The 19,361-nt window shown below is 61.6% G+C and overlaps 5 protein-coding genes across 5 annotated transcripts; 1 reads left to right on the top strand and 4 right to left on the bottom strand.

Annotated features, from left to right (window-relative positions):
* Positions 1-139: 139 nt before the first annotated feature.
* Positions 140-1,395, bottom strand: TRAVEDRAFT_137348 (uncharacterized protein; the record flags this gene model as incomplete). Its single annotated transcript, XM_008047438.1, has 6 exons — positions 140-268; positions 303-780; positions 840-1,022; positions 1,174-1,184; positions 1,248-1,286; positions 1,348-1,395. 6 exons carry the CDS (start codon positions 1,393-1,395, stop codon positions 140-142), a joined length of 888 nt encoding a protein of 295 aa, XP_008045629.1.
* Positions 1,396-6,910: 5,515 nt separating this feature from the next.
* Positions 6,911-9,443, bottom strand: TRAVEDRAFT_137354 (uncharacterized protein; the record flags this gene model as incomplete). Its single annotated transcript, XM_008047437.1, has 5 exons — positions 6,911-7,786; positions 7,859-8,167; positions 8,222-8,468; positions 8,518-9,005; positions 9,315-9,443. 5 exons carry the CDS (start codon positions 9,441-9,443, stop codon positions 6,911-6,913), a joined length of 2,049 nt encoding a protein of 682 aa, XP_008045628.1.
* Positions 9,444-12,295: 2,852 nt separating this feature from the next.
* Positions 12,296-14,023, bottom strand: TRAVEDRAFT_32463 (uncharacterized protein; the record flags this gene model as incomplete). Its single annotated transcript, XM_008047424.1, has 5 exons — positions 13,908-14,023; positions 13,799-13,855; positions 13,611-13,749; positions 13,436-13,548; positions 12,296-13,373 (listed from the first exon to the last, which is right to left on the bottom strand). Coding segments are annotated over exons 4-5 (261 nt in total), but the record flags the coding sequence as incomplete, so codon positions are not given.
* A 3,048-nt stretch (positions 14,024-17,071) lies between these two features.
* On the bottom strand, positions 17,072-17,848 carry TRAVEDRAFT_54514 (uncharacterized protein; the record flags this gene model as incomplete). The annotated part of the gene is made up of 6 exons (XM_008047436.1): positions 17,072-17,110; positions 17,165-17,245; positions 17,310-17,374; positions 17,430-17,454; positions 17,536-17,734; positions 17,814-17,848. 6 exons carry the CDS (start codon positions 17,846-17,848, stop codon positions 17,072-17,074), a joined length of 444 nt encoding a protein of 147 aa, XP_008045627.1.
* A 297-nt stretch (positions 17,849-18,145) lies between these two features.
* On the top strand, positions 18,146-18,997 carry TRAVEDRAFT_54513 (uncharacterized protein; the record flags this gene model as incomplete). The annotated part of the gene is made up of 4 exons (XM_008047435.1): positions 18,146-18,212; positions 18,264-18,415; positions 18,465-18,825; positions 18,876-18,997. 4 exons carry the CDS (start codon positions 18,146-18,148, stop codon positions 18,995-18,997), a joined length of 702 nt encoding a protein of 233 aa, XP_008045626.1.
* Between the last annotated feature and the right edge of the window lie 364 nt (positions 18,998-19,361).

Here is a 19,361-nt window from a genome sequence, read left to right as displayed (position 1 = left end):
GTCGAGCTCACACGAAATATATTTTCTCCCTACGTATGTACATCCACACCTGCCCGCCGTCCGCCCGCTGCCCGCTCGCCCGCCCGCGCCCGCGCCCGCGCCCGCACCCGCCTTGCCCGCGACCATTCGGCGTTGGTGGTCACCTTCGGGCATCTGTCGAGGGAAGCCGCGCGGGGACGCCGCAACACCGCGCACGGCGGAGCGTGATGGGCGAAGTGACTTTGATTGACATCAAACTCGCGAGACTCACGAGGAAGCCGAACACACCCTGTAGAGACGTTGTCAGCGCGGACGCGTCGCACGGGCGGTCTCAGGATACGTGCCGTAATGAGGGAGCCCATAACAAACATCGCGAGTGTGCTCATATGGCCCGCGGTGTTCTCGTTCGCGCCGAACAAGAGCTTCATGACCCCGGGAAGCTCGCCGACGAGGATGATGATGGGCGCCAGGACGACGGCGCTCATGAGGTTCGTGTACCAGGAGAGGTGCAGCGCACTGCCATGCACAACATCCAGGCTTTTCTTCATGACGACAGAGTGGAGGGCGGTGATCATCGAGCTTAGGACGCCGAATATGATGCCAACCAGAGAGACTTCAGTGCCATCCAGGAAGACACCGACGAAGAAGCCGATAGTGACTACGCCGCAGGCAAGGAGGATACGGAGTGACAGCCGGGCGTGCAACAGGAAGAACGAGGTGCCGACGGTGAAGGGGAGAACCATGCCGCGCGCAACTTGGTAGAACGGCACGTCGACATATTTCAGGGTATAGTTGCTGAAGCTACACGCGCGAAGATACGCGATTGGCAACGAGCGGTATGCAGTGGAGATAATACGCACCTGAGCCCGATAACGTTTAGGCCAACCATGGGTATCAAGCCCTTGCACACTTGCGTGTCAAGTTGGAGGGGTAGTTGGAGCATACCGGCCATATGCGCCAATAGGAAGAGAATGACCGCAATTACGAGCTGTGATAGGAGGAAGAACAGGGGAGTGTCCGTGATATTAAGGACCCATTTATTCCTGAAAGTTGTGTCAGTGCCATACGTCCGTTCGCAGTGACAGCGCACGCATATATGCTATTGCTCGACGTGAGCTATGTCGTCTTGTTCAGACGACGGCTCGGCTCATTTCGTCGCATGCGAACGCAGGATACGACAGGTGAGACACTCACACCATAACCATCTACTCCGTTCCCAGCAAGGTCGTCAGACAGAACGTTCCCCAGCGCATATGGAAACAACGTACCGCCAACGCAGCAACCAAGTAAAAAGACACTGTCCCGATCTATACCGACGAAGAAATTTAGCAAAACACGTGCCTGGACGCTACGACCATAGCAACTCACCACCAACGCCCTCGAGGGCGGGTGCTGGTGGGACGAAGGGGACGGCATGTTGCACTATGAAGCAGTAACACCCAGAAGAATGAGGTAGGAGGGAGGTTGGCGCAGTCGTTCTCGTCGTTGGAGAGGAGAAGTAGACTGCGCTGGCGAAGAGCAAGACAGGATTTTGCGCGGCTGATCGCGGTGTCGACTGCGTGCGGGGGAAGCGCCCGACCGCGCACTGTGACGTCACCGACAGCTGCTGCACTCACTCTCTCGCTCGCGATTCTAACGAACACCACTCACTCGGCCCCCCTGCCGCCCTCGCTCCAATGGCAAGAACGGATGCTCTTTCGAGCTTATCTCGACGGGAATCCGCCGTACTCCCCTCAAATTCTCGATGAATGGCATCCATCGCTAGGCGGTGCTGCCGGTGCGAGCACCAACGCGCCGCGCAACTCCTTTGCATACAGTCCGCCATCCACTGCAGGGATGTATCCGCTGTCCTTGCGTCGAGCGACGACATCTGTTGCGCGGGGTAGGTGTAGGAGGGGATCCATAGACATTTAATGCAGCTACTGGTGCGTTATCAGCCTTTTCCTGCACGAACTCCTCTCACAATGAATATATTACTGTCTCCACCAGTTCACGCCCCCGAGAACGCTTCACCCCGCCTGTGCCCCTCTTCGCCCCGCCCTCAAACTCCGGGGTACGTCGCAGAGTACCCCAATGACGACGCCTGCCGACGCGCGAAGACACCGCGCGTAAACTGCGCCCGCCACGCTCCTCACAACGCACGGACTTCCCTGCCAACCTCAACCGCCTCCCGGCCGCGTCGCATGCGCTGACACGTCCCGTAACCACACGTCGAGGCGTAGACCGACCGTATCTCGCCGTACGTACATTACCAGCGCGCACCGCCGCGTAATACTCTAGCAAACTTGCGATTACAGGGCACCCGCTTGCTGAAACTCGCGTGTACCGCGCCGTATGGCCCCGCCACTCCCCATATTCCACGTATCACACGCCCGGGATGCGCCCCATCGTCTGCGACGATGCCAGGCGTCTGCGCGCGCCGCGAAGGAGCATAGCGGGCTTGGTGCGAAGGGAGCCCGCCCCTCGTCCCGCAGCCGTCCCGCGGCCGTCCCGCTACGCACTGCGCTCCCTCTTTGGGGGCATCGCATTGATCACGCTCTGGGCTCTTGTGCGGTGCGTTTCCAGCCGCTACGCACGCGAATTACGCTCACGGCGCCGCATTTGCAGGCGCCCGTCCCCGCCAGACTCACAAATTCGTACTTCGCGCGTGAACGGCGAGGCTCTGGCCTCCATACTCACGATGGCGAGTGCTGCACACCAGGTTGCACACGTGCGTGGCGCGGCACGGTGGTCCGCGCAGAACGACGTCGGGTCGGGTTCGACCACTTTCATGCGCCGGCCCGCCTCCACGAAGCCAAGATTGCGCACACCTCCCCGCGTACCTCACACCCCGCCCCGCCGCTTTGCACATCGCACGACGCCCGCCCTCTGCACGCATGAGGTGCCTTCCCCGGCGGCACGCGTACGAACTGCGCCGACGATCTCACTTTCTCAGGTCGCCTGGGCCAGAATCGACAGCGCCAACGCCCTCGCGCGCGCACGCCGCCTCGTGGGCCTCTCACAACGCAACACCCGGGTCTATGCACCAGGACGGAAGCGCCCTGCGACTTACGGCCCGATCCGAGCACAAAATATTTCGGTCATTTCGACCGATTTCATGGGCCGATGGGCCCACGGTGCGACCGAATCGCCCGTCCCGCGCCCGTCCCGCGCCCAGCAGCCGTGCCGCCGCGCACGCACACTCTGCCGCACCTGGGACGCCGCCTCCGCCGCTCGCAGGCCGTCGTGCATCAGCGGACCCCTCCCTAAACCCAGGGCGGAACCCTGACCGAACCCAGGGCGGAACCCCCACTGAACCCAGGCGCGGACGATGTCGCGCACGCACGCCGCACCGCTAGGCTCCCCCAGTCGCACGGTGCGGTCTATGCCCTACGCCGCACACGCCCCCGCGATCCGTGGAGAAGGCGATCGCGTCGGCTCGACGCATTTCATGGGCCGGGGGTGGGGCGGACGGACGAGATCGCGTGTCCCGCGGCTGTCCTGCGCCCGGGGACCGCGATACTCGGCAGGCGCACTCTCTGGCACCCGCGGCGACGGCTCCGACGCTTACAGGCACGTACGAGGAGGTTTGTTTTGGCTCGTCGACGCGGCGCTTGGGCGCTTATGCCTCGGGAGGGCAATGGCGGCGTCGTTGCGCGCAGACACCGCGTCTATCGTCTTTGCGCGTGGAACGGAGCGCTGTAGGAACCGAGGGGCATGTACCACGCGAGTTTCGGCGCAATACGAGCAGAATAGACGTGCTTGTGTCACTTTTCACTGAACTTATCGATGTCAGCAGCACCATTTCGGCCGTTCCGCGTCCATGTCGCCCCCTACGGCCGCGAAAGTCGGTATGCGGACTCGCAGAAATGACCGCCGTGTTCTCTGCGACTTGCGAGGATGCACGACGGCTGTGCGGCGCGGCAGGACCGTACCACCCGTGCCCCGTGCCCCGCCCGCCCCCGGTGCCGTCCACTCCATGCCCCAACGGCCCACCCCAGGCGCCCCAAAACGCGACAGCGGGCCGTCCGCCCTACTCCGCGCACGCCCTCTACTCTGCGCCGCGATCTGCGCAAAGCGAAAAACCAGGCCGGCTCGCCCGCTCTCATGGGCCTGCCCACGGCCAAAATCACGAAAAACGCGCGTCGCACCCCCAATTCGCCCCCGGGACGCACGCCGCTTCTCAGGGGCACTCGTGGGCACCCCCGGCGCCGTCTCCGCTGCTTACGAAGGCGCGGTCTGCCCTTGCGACTCGGCGGCGGCGCTGAGTCGCCGGCACCTAATGGGGCCGACGTGGGTGATCTCGACTTCGTGCGTGGACGGTGCCGCGCAGGCTCGAGTGCACTGAACGGGGGACTCTTTGGATACGGACACGCATACCCGTGAGGCTGCGTCGCGATCCGAGTGATTGGGCTCGCCCGGGGCCATTATCTCATAGGCCCCGAGGCACGAATGTGCGCGTACCGCCCGGGTACTCCGTCCTGGCGCCGCGCCGCACTGTGAGCGCACTCGTGGACAACTCCTCTGCAATCAGCGTCACGGACGCGCGCTCGTGGGCGGAATTTTGAGCTGCAGGACGTCTCTGGGGCGGCGCCCGCAGATGGGCTCGGCAACGGCGCTCCCGCACCGAAATGGACGCGAACACGTACGCGGCGGGAGGACCAACGTACGTATACTCATCTGCTCGCGCGAGGCCCGCGAATCACGGGTTTCCCAGAAACCTTCGACCGCGTACGACGCCCATTGTGCCGCCTCGACCACCACCTCGCGCGCCACCCACCGTGCGCCACGCACAATGCGAATGAGCTCCCCGATGCGCCGCCACGGGAGTACACAGGCACCTACATCGTCCCAGGCCTCCGCCTGCACCTCAAGTGCATCTCTGTGCGCTCGCCTTGTCTCGGACGCTGGCGGCGGTCCTGGATGCTTGATACATCCATACGAGGCATGCTATAGCCAAGAAAGACGATAGGGAGGACTCACCTGGGCTGTAGGTAGTTAGAGCTGTGTAGTAGATTGCTTCCTGCGCGCATGATCCTGCTGTGTTGCGCGACGGTGATAGCGATGTTCGCATCGCGCAGCGTCCACGGAGAACGACGCGGGACTCCGGGTCGGTGGCAGGAGCGCGGGGCAGGTGCTGTGGGGAATATTGCAGCAGGGCAAGCGTTGGAGGAGGGCGACGAAGGGCTGGTGATAGCGAGGAAGGGCGGCATCGCCGTGGCGCAAACTCGGCGCCATGTTTCCTACCTGGGACAAACTTTAATTCGAGGTAAGCATGCGCGCATGGCATTCTTCCGTGCTTGAGACTTACTGTGGCATGTCTCCGTCGTAGTAGGGAGCAGGGCTGCCCAGGAGAGGGCTCGCGCGCAAATTCGAGTGTGCTGGCCAGCGGCCATCGTTGGAGGAGCACCAGTCGAGGAGGGCGGGCGCAGGTGACATGTACGGCGTCGCGGCAAGAATGCGGCGCGGCCGGAGCGCGAAATGTATGCCACAGCCCACGGGAGGCAGACTCTAATCGAGGTGAGTTCATGTTCATGGCTTCCTGTACCGCTTGGGACTTACCCTACACAGTTCTGACCATGTTCATGAAGGCTCACGATGACTGGGAGCAAGTGTGCGGCCGTGCGACAATCTGACCACCCCCAGACGCATGCGGCGGCCCGAACGTGCTAAGTTCCCAGACGCCAATGGACTTGGTACACACCGCCGCCAGTGGCCGTCGGGCCCCAGAAGAGGTACGAGACGATCTAGCGGATGAGATTGTAAGCCCACGCGAATATGTCAAGCATACATGTTCCCGACGTACCTATCAAGCCAGGGGACAGATTGCGCATGCCGCAAGTGTCTCGCGCGCGGCAGGGCGCGTCGGCACGGGGCGACATGGCGTGTGCGACGCGAGGACTAGCCAGCCGGGTACATCGCTCCGCGGCAGAGCACTTTCCAGGCGACGAGCTCCGCAAGGGCGCAGGGCGTTCGGTCGCGCCGTCACCGCGAAGAGGCAGGCGGAACCGGAGGATCGGTGTGGCAGGCAGAGAGTCAGTCCAGAGTTCAGGTAAGCGCCGGCGCTGTCAGCTGTCGAGACGAGAAATCTGACCCGCAGTCCGCAGATCGAGAATGCGAGAACGAGCTTGGCGGGCGCGGGCAGAGACGACGGACGAGTTCAGGGGGACAGCACACCGCAGCAGCGATTCTGGCGCGTTTTGCGACAGTGCTCGGCGAGCATCCGGCGAACGGAACCAAGTCCAGGTGAGTCTCACAGCCTGCAGCGCAGACTTCTAAGGTGTCGTCCGCAGGCACAGAGTACAAGCTCGCTCGACGGTGGAATGGACTCGCAGAGAGTACGTCAGAGGCCTGCTAGCTGGAACAACACAGAGGGATGGAGTCGCAGGGGCACGCAGAAAACGACGAGTTCAGCAAGAGTGCGCGCGACGGCCTGAAGACGCCAGAGTCGCAGCGGCAGACGGGCGCCCTGTCGATCTGTCCTCCGGGGACACTTGAGAGTCCGCGCGCAGACGAAACCAAGGCCAGGTGAGTCTTATAGCCTCCCAGACGAGACTTGACGTCGTTCGCAGGCCCAGAGCACGAGAGTGAGTACAGCGAGAACGAGCGGGTTCGGGGCGGGATGGTGGCGGTGTGGAGGCAAGGCGTGGGCGCCTATTCCGCGAGGGCGGATTTCTACCAAGTACCAGTGTGCGCGGAGGGCGTTTTGGGGATTGTATCGTGCGCGCGGGGCACGTCCTTGTCATAATATATCTTATACATACTGTCTGCATACTCTGCGCACGATGCGGACTCTGCGAGCTCGAACTGCCCGACCTGCTCCTCCTGCCCTCCGACCGACTCTCCACCCTCCGCCACCCCCCGGCCCCTGCTCTCAACTAGTCCCCACCCCAGACACAGAGTCCGTGAATCTCTCCATGGCCGTCGACCTCGCATATGCCCTCCCCACGTGCTAGCCAAGGCCACCGCCGAGTCTGAGTCCACACCACCGCCCCCACCGCCACCGCACCGTTCGTCCGCAAGAAATATATTCGCAGCTACGTTGAACACCATGACGCACACAAACATCCGACGCACTCCTTCCTCCACGCACGATGCCCTCGAGCGAGTCGGCCGTCCCGCCCAGCCCGTACCCCATCACGTCGCGGTCGTTCGTCACCGGCGGGAACGTCACGAACCGCAGCCGCTTGTCCTCGTTGTCCACCTCTGGCGGGAACGCGAACTCGATCCACACCGCATGCCCGAAGTCGACCGCCATGAGCGGCCGCGGCCGGTCCGCGCCCCCATCCGGGTCCATGTCGTCGTCCTCGACGCCGTCGAGCACGCACACGACCTCGAACGGCTCGCTCACGTACCACAGGCGCATCATGGATGACTCTGCCCCGCGCTGCTTTGTAGGCGAGTCCGTCGTCCCCGTCCCACTCCACTCGCCGGTCTCGGACGAAGATGTGCTGGCGCTGCGGCTTGACCCCTCGCCCTTGCTGACGTCGACGCTGCCAGCTTTCACGGTGGGAACGGCAGAGCCGTTTTCCGAGGGGGCAGCGGATCCGTTCATAAGGGCAGCCTCGACAGCTTGCGCGGCTGTGGCGGACATCTGCTCGAGCTCGTCCGCCTCGATGAGCGGAACCTTGAAGTAGTGCTGCGCAAGCACGTAGCGCGTCCGGTGCGTGTCGGGCTCGTGGTCTGCAAGAAGCACGACCGTGCAGCTGAGCCGCGGGACGGACGCGAGTGTCGGCCACCACTGCCGCACAAAGTGTGCGCTCTCGGGGTACCAGGGTGGATATGGGAATGGGTTCCCGTCCGCGACGGTGCCGGAGCCCGTGTCGTCCTCTCCGTCTGCATTGCCGTCCGCATTGTCCTCTCCGTCCTCGTGTGCAGGTGGGTGCGCATCCTCGTCGACCCCGTTTGTCTCCGTAGGTGCGTCCACGACGGCGTGGCCGTTGAGTTGTGGTCCCTGTTCCTCGTCCCGAGCGCTTGCAGGTGAAACTGACCGGGTCAGAGGAGGGAAGATGAACGGCGCTGACATCGTCGTCACCGGCCGCAACCGTTGGGAGATGTTGGCGACGAAGGTAGCGGACGAGGTCGACAGCCGCGCGTACTGCTGAAGCACTGAGATCGGGTAGAAGTACTGGTGTGCGGCGTCGCTCTCTTCGGAGTGTATCACGATTTGCTCTTGGTATAGGATGCATGACCAGTTCGAGGACATAGACTAAGTATTGAAGTGGGTCAGTATGTATTACAAGAGATGAAAATTATGACGCACGCATTCGATCCCCGTGTCGATGAAGACGTACTCCTCTTTCCTCCAGTCGAGCAGAGCGTAGAGGCCGATCGTGTTCGAGCTCGCGACCCACACGAATGCAGAGAGCAGACATGATGAGGGATCGAGCAGGAAGACGTTCATGACCACACCAATCGTCTTGAACATCGCGAGCTCAGAGAAAATCGGCTCGCCCTTGTCAGGAAACTCGAGCTTCATGAGTACAAACTCCATCACTCGGTCGTCCAATCTAACACTACGCTCAGCCTGGCTCTACACACGCAGATAGAGTCACTCACGACCGCTGCAAAATCTTGGCCATCGTAAAGAACACCGTCCGAATATCAAATTCGACACGGCACTTCCAGAGCTCCCAGCGCTCCTGTGGGTCCCATTCTGCAAGGCATTCGTCTCGGTGGACATCCCAGCACACTACTTTCCTGCTTTTTGTTGCGCACAGGCTGTAGCTCGAGGTGATTGGGGACAACCAGGCAACCTCCTCGTTCGGCGGTGCGCTGATGATCTTGTACCAACTCCGGTTTCCTGTCGTGGAACCCTCGGCAGTGTTGAAGTACGGCGACGATGACGAGGGGCGCGGGCCGCGGGTGAGCCATGCGGTCTCTAATCGGGTTTCATGATTGACGGCGTCGACGAGCTGCTCGTCTGTAAGGTCCGATAGGCGTTGGAAGCCATGGAGCGGGAGCGCGCGACAGCGCTTGAGGAGCGCTGTCGCAAGGTTTCGGTACACCGGTCGCGTGGTGGTGAAGCCGTGCAGCGCTTTGCAGCTCTAACGAGGCCAATTGAGGTGAGCTTGCATTCTAACCATTCCGGTGTGTCTGAGAGTGGGAGGGGAGGGGCAGGTCTCGCAGTTACGGCTCTCGCGCGTAAAGCAGGGACGAATAAACATCTTCGCCCGATCTCGACTGTGCGCACAATTGCGACGTCCTTGATCGCTTTGGCCACGGACACGCATAGCAAGGGAACAGAGACATAAATAGGGAGCCAGAGGGGCGTTTGCCAGTGCTGGGGCATGGCTGCCCATGCTCCCTAGACAAATCGCAGCGGACAACGAGGGTCGTCAAACGGAAAGACTCACGAGCTGGAGTGCATGTATCTCATGCAGTTCTAAATGCCGTGCAATGTTCAGGAGCAGGTCGTAGGGTAGGGTGGCGAGCGAGATCATGTCCGGAGAGGTGTCGTCCTGTTTGGCGCGGTTCGCAGACATGCCCGGGCTGACCACGGTGTCCTGACGGATTTATGTCCTGATGGATCGCAGGGTCCAGAGAGCGTTATCAGCAAGAAAACAAAGCGAGACAAGAAGGCACGGTAGGATGTTGGAGAGACCCTTGTCCTCGTCGCGGGTCGAGCTGGGTCAAGGACAAGATGCGCTCGGACCGTGATTGGTCCGAAGTACCTTCGGCACGCGCCGAGCTTCCCAGAATAAGACAAATACTGTCGCAGATGTCCAGATATTACAAGCAAACCCCTGCTGTTGAGGGTGGCGGAGCCTCACGAGGAGGGAGTACGAGGATGAGGAGGATGAGGGAGCCAGGACGAATATCGGGACGACACCTAAGTCTCGAATTCCGTTTATGGCAGGTCGTTCCCACGCCTAATAACCACCCCGAAACCCTCTCGCTGAACGACCTCGCGCTGCTCTCCTGCCCTTGTGCCCGCCCGCGCCTCCGTCCGCCCGCCCTCGTCCGCCGCTCTGCCCGCGGACAATCTTGCATGGCCGACGTTTGCTGCACTTACCCGCCCTGTGCGCTGCGACGCCTCCCGGCTCGCAGTGAGCTCCGCGTTCGCGCTCTCTTTTGGCACGGTGTACCCGCAGTTGACGAGCTGCGCCCCTCGAATACGTCTAGAAGTAGTCTACTATACCTATATGGCCTGTAGTTCACAGCTCGAATGAGTACAGCACCGGGTTGGCCTTACTCACCGCCTTCTTCCTTCCGCTCTCAGACGACACCGCGCGCCCGTATTCACAATGCCCCGCCCAGGACACTCGGAATTCGACGACTGAGCTCTCTGTGAACACGCTCGCGAGATCGCGAAGCCGCCACCAACGTACTTCGCGCGCTATGGCGTCTCGGCTCTTCGCGCCTCCGCTATCCCTCTTCACCTCGCTCTCTCGCTCGTACACATGGCAGCTGCACAAACTCGGTATGACTCGATAGCTACGACGTCCCCCGCCGTTCGAGTGAGCTTACAGCGTGTTCCTGCGCGAAATGCACTCACACCGATCGTTTCAGAGCCTCTTTGCCCTCTGTTTCGCCCACAGCGACGCCGTATCCCTCGATTCGCACTCTGTTTACGATGGAGAAGTGTGGGCCTGGGCCGTCTCTACACGCCTGCGAGAGTCCGCGCCGCGCCGCGACGGACTCGTTTCGAGGTCGCCCTCGGTGTACTCGGTTCGCTCGCACCCACCTGGCTCCCGTAAATCTCGACGCCCGCGCTCCTGCCATTCTGTGGACGCCCGTCGGACCCGGAGCAACGTGCCTGCTTCTCCGCTAAGCCGCCGTCGACGTCCTTCGTGTGCCATCCCCGGAGAGCTCTGGCGCTCTCCTTCGCCCCTCAATCCTCTCTGGCGCCATCCCTCTGTCGCCGATGCTCGTCCAGTGTACACGACGCTGTACAGGCAATGCTCTTCGCTACTCCTGTGCGTTTGCAGCCTCTCCCGATCCGATTTGCGCTGACAGTGTCCCATTCACAGGTCGCCCGCCCTTCAAATCACAAACACCCACGCCTGTTCGCATTGTGAACAGTGCCTAAAGCGTACTAAAACGGCGCATACACCGTCGTCGCAGGCCCACGATGTCGTTTGCGGTGCAGAGCAAAACTGCGGCCGTGACGTCGTCAACAGCGGGCGCCCGCGCTCACCCTCAACATCCACGGCCACCACCCGCAAACCTGCACGCCCCCATCTCACGACTTCACAGCACGCTTGGAGTATCCAGAGGATGTCCCCTCTGCATGCTCGAAGCCGCCGCCGCCGTCCTCCGTGCCCCATCCGTGCATCACTCCTGCGACCCCGCCAGCGCCCTCCGCTGTCTCCTCCACCACCCCGCTCAACGCAGCGCGCGCGAACTGCCCATGACGGCGTCAATACGACTCTATCCTCCATCCACGTGTGTGCGCAGACTGCCTAGACGCGAACTCTGCTGACAACGTCCCATTTACAGCCCCTCCGCGCACGAAATCGCGCATATCCGCGCCCCACCGCGCGGTGCACCCTGCCTGCATCGCGTAAAACGCGCGCATACACGGCCACAACGTGCCCACGACGCCGTTTGCGGGGCAGCGCGGAACTGCGGCGTCGGCGTCGGCGGCGGCGCGCGCGAGCCCGTGCACGCAACATTGCGGTCTACCACCCGAGCACCTCGATGCCCCCACTCGGGGAGCTGGATATATGCTTGTTGTATGCGCCTCGACAGATTGTGAGACGCGCGAAGCTGCCGCACGCGTCCTGCGCGAGGGACGATCCTCGGTTCGCTGGCAGTCCCAAACCGGCCCCGCCCCTCTCTGGCGTCCCGACGCCTTCGTTTACGGCTACCAGCTGTATGCTACTCGATGTATAGTATATCCCCGCCGTGCGGTGTACGTTTTCCGCTGATTCTGCTGTAAATTGCGCTGACAAGGTCGCATTTTCAGATAACCCCCATACAAGAATATTCACGACCGACTTCAATCTCGAGACAACGACTGCAAAACACCCTCAGGAGCATCAAGGGATCTCCCCACACTGTCCGCAACGCTTCGCAGAGCGCACAACCACCACATACAAGAACAGCCCGCCTTGAGCCTTGGCACCCACGGCCTCGTCCGCGCCCATCGCGCCCACAGCCACGCTGCGCCCCCCAACCGCTCCCCAAACGTCGGCCCCGCTCCCAAGACACACATCTCCCAAGCTTGCGCGCCCTGCACACATCGCGCGCCCCCCACCCGGCGGGCACCCCGGCCGCCCCGGCCGCCCCGCCCGGCCTCCCGCGCGCGCAAATCGCGCCCTCCGGCTCCCTGCCGACGACGACGGCCCCCGCTGACCGGGACACACACGCACACGCGGTCTCGCGGCGATCGGCGCAGAAAATATATTGGCGTTCTCGGGCGATTTCTTTACATCGCGCCCGACGAGGGGCGTAAAGTCCGCGCCCCGGCCGCCCCTCCCGTCCGCTGGCCGCGATACTCGGCAGGGATGTGCCTGGGGACGGTCTGCGTCGTGTGCCGGCGCGTGCGGGCGCGTGCGGGCGCGCACGGCGGGTACCAATTTCGCACTTTTGGCGGAGGGGGAGGAGGCGGCGCGGGGATGGGCGGGTCTCGACGCCGCTCCGTCGGCCTGGCGAGCGCCATCTGTCGAGACGGGTCTCTGTGGACTCCAGCCGCGACGAACAGCACGCGAAGACGCCGCCTACGCACTCAGGACGCCCTCGACGAGGTCCGCGATCGTCTCGCCCTCGCCGACCGCTCCCCCGGCCGCTGCACCTCTCGAGCGCCGGCATCGCATCCAGACCGCGTGCAACCACGACGGCGGGCTCCCGTGCACCGGGGTGCATGTCCCCTGCGAGTTGCGGGGCTGTACGGCGAGAAAAAGATCGGTCAGTTCGGGACGATTTCATGGGCAGCAACGGACGAAAGGAGAAAATGGTGCGTACCGGGCTGGTAACACATCCTCCCGTGCTCGATCTTGGCATAACGAGTCCTGGGCATGTCTCACGTCGTGCTGCGTCGCGTCGGAACACGTAGGACGCGCTGGAGAATTGGACAGCGGGCAGGGCGGGAGCGGTCAGGGCACCGCACCAAGACGATGGGGACGTCGCTGGAGGACTTGAGTGCAGAGCTGGCGCGACGGTGATGCGAGGTACGTGGCCGTCGTGTCGTACGCAGGGCCATCTCCATCCTGATGTCTCCAGCTCTGCTAGCGAAGGGGCCCACGCGCCGACGCATTCTGCGCCCATCAGACTTGGTTTCTGCACGCCCTGGACGCCCTGGCCGTAGGCGTTGAGGCGCAGAGCCTTGGCGCTTCGCGACGCGCACGCGTACGAGTGCATTTGCGGCCGTGAAAGGCGGCAGGTGGCCCAGCTCACGACATCCGAAACATGCGGCAGATCCTCCGCGTTCTGAGGAGGTTGGGTCGTGAAGAGAAGGGATCCGCATCGACGTAAGTTTCCGCCAATTCTCGTGGCGAGCGGATGCAGACTTACATGTTGTGGATGTGTGCAGCTTCACAAGGGCGTCCAGGCACCATCGAGGCGGGATTACGAGCGCTGCAGGAGGAGACGTGAGCACGAGGTGGGGGCGGGACATGGGAAATGGACCTGTTTGGTGTCAACGAGGTACGCTGCTCGCTTGTATCGCTGCGGCCGCACGAGTCTCAACCAGCTTCCCATCCACGGAGACTGGCCTTCTCGAGCGCTCTGTCCGCGTAGAGGAAGCCTTAGATACACGGCTCGGGGCGCCGGTGTGCCTTGTGCCACCGCGTTCTTGACGTCCGAGGATGGGTGCGTGCGCGGGAGCGCTCCGCAGCATCGTGAGATCTGCGAAATCAATGTGAGTTCGGAGTCACGGGAACCAGCACAAACTTACGAATTTCTTGCAGATTCCCGAGGGCGAACCTTGTCTGACGAGGTCAACACACCAGCGCTGGCAGAAGGGCGATGAGCACGAGTTGATGCGAAGATAATCAAGACTCTACCTCGGTCATATCGACGCGTACGTCTCGTACGCCTGGCCGCTGTTGCACGAGCTGAGTCCCGGATACAGTCGCCCTCTCCCGCGAGCATGAAGTGGCCGTCTCCGTGCGGCCTTTCCACTTCTGCGACATGGGCACGGACGGGCCTTCACGGCGACATTCAGCCGCGAGAGACAGCGTATTGCAGACGCTACAGAATGGGTTATGAACACGAGTCGAAGCGGGACGTGGGCTGCTGACTTGCCTGGTGTCGACGAGGTACGTCACCTCGCGTCTCCGCCGCCGCACGAGTCTGACTCATGTTGTGTTCTCGTCAATTCGTCGTCTCTGAGGGCTTGTCCACCGCGTGCCGGAGCAGGCTTCTATCCGCGACTCAGAGTGCCAGTGCTCGCTGCGATCTTGCTGCGTGGGAGCTTTGTGCGCGCGTGGAAGGGCGAAATTTGGTCTCCTGGGGCGCGTCCGCGAGTCCGGTGTCCGCCGGGCAAAGGACGTCCATGTGCCGATCTGGGAGCTTGCGGTGAGTTTGTATTTGCACCTGCTCGCAAGCATGGCATGGGCCCAGACTTACCTATGTCTACCAGATGAATCTCGCAGGTGGACGCTGTTTATCGAGGTCAGGAGGCAGGCGCTGGCAAGAGACGGTGAATGCGAGTCGAAGACGGATAGATCGCGAGCTTACCTGCATAGTATCGACGGGTACGTCTCGTTCGCATGGCCACTAGCGCGCAATCTGACTCCCGGATACTCCTGCCAGCATCGAGGATCGTTTCGCACGCTCTGCTCGCGCCCTGAGCCGGCTCGGGCGGCATCCTCTGCGATGTCGAGTCGCCATCCCCGCAATCTGGGCACGATGGGATGGCCACGTTGTACGCTCCCGCCCTCGTTGTCCCATCACGGCTCTCGCGACGCGAGTACGGCGCTGTGGGGCCATGTCCCAGGCCGTCGAAACCGACTCGGAAGTGCCCCAGGGGCTCTATGTCGATATCTGAGCGTGCAAGGCGTCGGAGGACGTCTATCCAGAGGTTCAGAACAGCGATACCCCTCTCCGGAGACTGGGAATGAATGCGAACCTACCTTCTCGCATGCACAAAGTGCGACGGGCGTGACCACGCGGCATTTGAGCGAGGAGGAGTGGTGTTCACGGGTACGTACGCCTTGCTATATGAGCGCCGCGGCGCGGTCTGACGCTTTCATCAGTCTCCAGCACATCTCGCGCGCCGAGATGACTCGCGAGGCTGCTCCCACCTTCCGCAAGCGATATAGACGCAGTGCCCACATGTCTACGAGTCCTGGGCGCGGCGCGAGTACGTTCGCGTGCACTCTGCTGGCGTTATACGCTGTCTAATGACGGATTCCGGGGCTGCGGAGACAGAGTCCATGTCGGGTGTCGTGCACGAGCTGTATCACGTTCCCGTGAGTGTATACGCGCGAGGCCGTTCCTGAATGAGCACACGAGATCAGCACAGGTTCTGGGGTATGTAGACTAGTTACCTGTAGGCCGCGAGCTGCGAGCTGCGAGGGACAGCGCGAGGTTGCTCGCCGGAGGGTTCTACTGGAGACCGGAGTGCGAGAGGCGGACTAGAGGGAGGGAGAGGCCTTGTGAGTACATTCGCGGAGTTGCTTGCTGCGGATGGCTGATGTGGACGAGGATCCACAAGATCAAGCAAGTGGTGTCGGGTAGATAAGCAGGAGTGGCGATGAGAGCAGGGGACGGGCAAAGGAGGCGGGCATGGCGAGCAAGAAGAGAAAAAGCGGTGTCGATTAGTAGAGCAGAGCCTTAGAAAACGCGCCAGCAGTGACTGCGAGCTGTCGAAGAGAGTGCGAGAGTGGAGCAAAGCAGAGCGAGCCGTCTGCGAAGCCCTGACGCGCGCCTATCGTGCCCCACGTGACACTAGATCGTGCTCTAGCGGCCCTCGCTCACGTCCGCCTGCTCCTCCCCTAAAGTCCGTCAATCCGTCGACGGGCAATTGATGCATGTGAGCCCTGCGTTCCTTCGACTGCTCGCTTGCGTTCTGACCTGACTCCCAGGAGGCTCGTTAGGGACGGCATGTACGTGCTCGTACCTCGCACTCTGCTCCGGGCGACACACAGCAGCCCTCGGTTGTCCCAGTCTGCTGCTAGGAGCTTCTATCGACATCCTTGGCGATTCCATGGCCGATTCTGGGCTCGTTTTTGCTCTCTACCTTGCCCATCTTGTTCGCCCTTCGACAGGGATTCAATCTAGGGACTCTTGGCCGTCTGCGAGCATCCCAACGCCGTCTTGCGCACTGTGGACCGCTCAGCTACCAGGCAAACACCTAGGCGACACACAGCGACTCTCGGCACACCATGAAACATCTCTCTACGCTGGGGAGCGTCGTAATCTTGCTCAAGACGACTCCCTTCAAAGGAGACTCCCCTCAGCCGCCCTCATGCGCAATTCCAGCCCTGTATCGCGCTCTGTACTCCTGGAACTCCCTCAGACTGCTTTTGCGACTCTCAGCGACCTCCATCGTCCAGACGACACCGCCTAGGACGTTCCTGCAGCCCTCGCTGGCCCAGTGGTGCTCCTCGGCCCTCACCTCATCGCTCACCACCCCCACACCCCCCAGGCTACTCACCCTCGCCCTGGACGTTTCAAGCTCGCTATAGACACCCTCAAAGCGCGGGAAATCGCGCCATCTCCCCGCCGACTCCCTCACCCCCATAGGCGCCCAACCGCCGCCCTCTTGGACAGCTCCTCCACGGGTGCGTTTGCGGCCGAGCCACTAATATAACATGCGATGCTGACCTCCATGGAAGTCCAGAAATGCGGTTCTCAGGCCCGGACACGCATGCCCGTCGCGCGGGACGCGGTGATGTGGCCCCGGGAAGCCCAACGGGCTTTCCGAACCTCTGTGAAATCGCCACAGATCGAGAGAGGGCGGCTGGCTCTCTCAAGACACGAAGGAATCGTGTCGATTGATGCAGCGGTTCGCAAACGTGCAACGTACACGGGCGCCTAGACGGCGACCTCCCTTGACTTGCCTCCTCCCGCCCTCCACCCCCGCCAAACACCGCGATTCCGGCGCGTATGGATACTACGGGCTGTTGACAGGTGAGGTGCGATATTACGCCCATTACACACTGTACTTACCTGCCCTGGGGCCGTCTGGACACCCAGCACACCCCACCCGGGCTAGATCTCCTCAGATCTGCCACCGTTCTGCCAGAATCCTGTCGACGCCCTGCATTAAAGTACATCAGCAAGCTTATCGACGGATATCGATGGGCTGACGTACCAGGTACGAGGTGTCCGCGCTGAGGGAGCCGTTCGAGTGCCCGCAAGCTCGCCTTGCCGCGAACACCGCGGAAACGGTGTTCTACTACGCCTGTCTACTATGTACGACTATGGTACGTCTCCGCCGCCCTCCTGCTCTCTCCCACCTCATAACCACCCTTGTATGTGCCGTCAAGACTGGCCGGGGCTTCGTCAACCTCACGGCGTGAGCCTGTCAATCCCGTGAGTCAGCAGGGCACTCTCGACGCGAGACAACTGACACTCACTGTGCTTGTGCACCTCCACAGGCGTCTAGATGCAGTATGCAGCTGCCTGGAAGCACGGACTCGTCAGCGGTGGCCCGTACCCGACGAGGACCAAATCAGCGCATACCTCGCGCCGAGCATCGTGTACTCCGCGATCCTGACCGTTTCGCATTTGCAGGGTTTCGTTGGACGTGCACGAGCGGCGCGTGCACGGATTCACCACAGCCGCAGGCGTCGCGACGCTGCACGCGGCCGGCTGCAAGTGCGAACCCGTCAGCAGGAGCCCATACGTGGGAGGACGAAATGGGTGTGGGTTAGAGGCATCTCTACGCGGTATACGACACACTGCGCATGCGAAAGCATCAGTGGCGGGATCTACGTGACGCGGACTGTCCCGGTACGTACCTTGCTTTGAAATCTGTGTCCTTGCACATCCTCATGGCCCTGTAGATGTACAAGCTTGTTAGCGGTGCACAGGGATGGCATTATGCAGGCTTACAGACCACCCCACCTTAATAAAGACCTCCCCTTGACGCAGAGTTTAAAGATCTTGTTGCGGCGTGAAATGCAGAGCGCGTGTGCAGAGACCTGAGAGAGAGTGGCAGAGCAAAGCAGAGAGTACAACAGAGAGAGCAGGAACAAGGACGAGGACCGGCAGCTGCCCGGTCTTCTCGGCCTCAATACCGGCCCGAGCACGTGGCTGTGCTCTGTCGGCATTCGCCGAGGTCCATGCTGGCATGCCACCTCAGCATCTTGTCGTCGCCCTTGTTTCTGCTCCACTACACATCCACAGCTCACAATTCAGTAGGTCTTCTGCTTTATAATGATTCCCTCATCATTGAAGTGCTTTTACAGGCATGATGGCCAATTTACAGGATAAACAGACCATCTATGAATATCCTGAGTTCCAGCAGTTTGTCGATGCTATCCTAGCAAATCAACCTTGGAGAAAAGACGATAACGAGGACGAGCTGATGCGGTGGCTGCTGGGTATGAAGATGACAATAGTAAGCCAGCTGATCTTGTTGATCTGTTGTTTGCTAACTACTGTGGTAGTACTCGGGCACCCATGTGTGCGATGCCGACTGTGTTTGCGACACACAGTTCAACATGTTCTTTCAACACATGGAGGACATATCCATGTTAGATGGCATCGCAGGGAAGTTCATCCTCGAATACACCATGGTCACCCGTCAGCGCAAGATTGTCGCCTTCAAGAATGCTGTCGCCCACTGCAAGGTGGCGCTCAAAGTCGAAACAGACCGCACCATAGCATCCTTCAAAATTGGGATGGGTGAAAGGGATAACGCACTGGTGAACTGCATTGCCGCCCACAAACACAGTGTCCAGGATGTGGCTGCAGCTGGTATCAAGCTCGGGAGAGCTGAGCAGTCGCTGCACGATGCAGAAAGCGAATGTGAGTGCCTGCGATACACTGAGTGCTGTACATGGGCTGATGTTCCATAGATTCACGCCTTATGAAGTTGCAGTCATTCCGCCCCTGGGCAGGCCAAGTCCGCGCCGCTGAATGGGGCGCAAAGATCGCAGCGATAGGCAAGCCGTGGGTGGAGATTCCTGTGGGGAAGTAGAGTGGGAGATGATGTGTCGGGTTTGCTTGGTTGTTTGGTTTGGTTTCACAATGGCAAAACGGCATTGCTTCACCTCAATGTGTGCATATGGAGTATGAGGCTTGTTACCCCGTGTGAGAAGGAAACGCGTGCATGGCGCACTGGACACAGACGTGCAGACCATACCACGGCGTGCGTTGGCCCGTTTTCCACCTCGCTGCGTGGCCTGCGGGACGTGGACGCTCGAACTGCACCAGGGCGTGCGGCGGCCCGTTTTCTGCCTCGCTGCATGGCGGAGACACTCGAACTGCGCCAGGGTGTGCGTCGGCCCGTCTTCTGCCTCGCTGCATGGCGGGGACACTCGAACTGCGCCAGGGCGTGCGCC

The sequence above is a fragment of the Trametes versicolor genome, assembly GCF_000271585.1.
Source record: "Trametes versicolor FP-101664 SS1 unplaced genomic scaffold TRAVEscaffold_19, whole genome shotgun sequence".
NCBI lineage: Eukaryota > Fungi > Basidiomycota > Agaricomycetes > Polyporales > Polyporaceae > Trametes > Trametes versicolor.
Note: the sequence above shows the minus strand (reverse complement) of the source record. Positions and strands in the feature narration are given on the sequence as shown.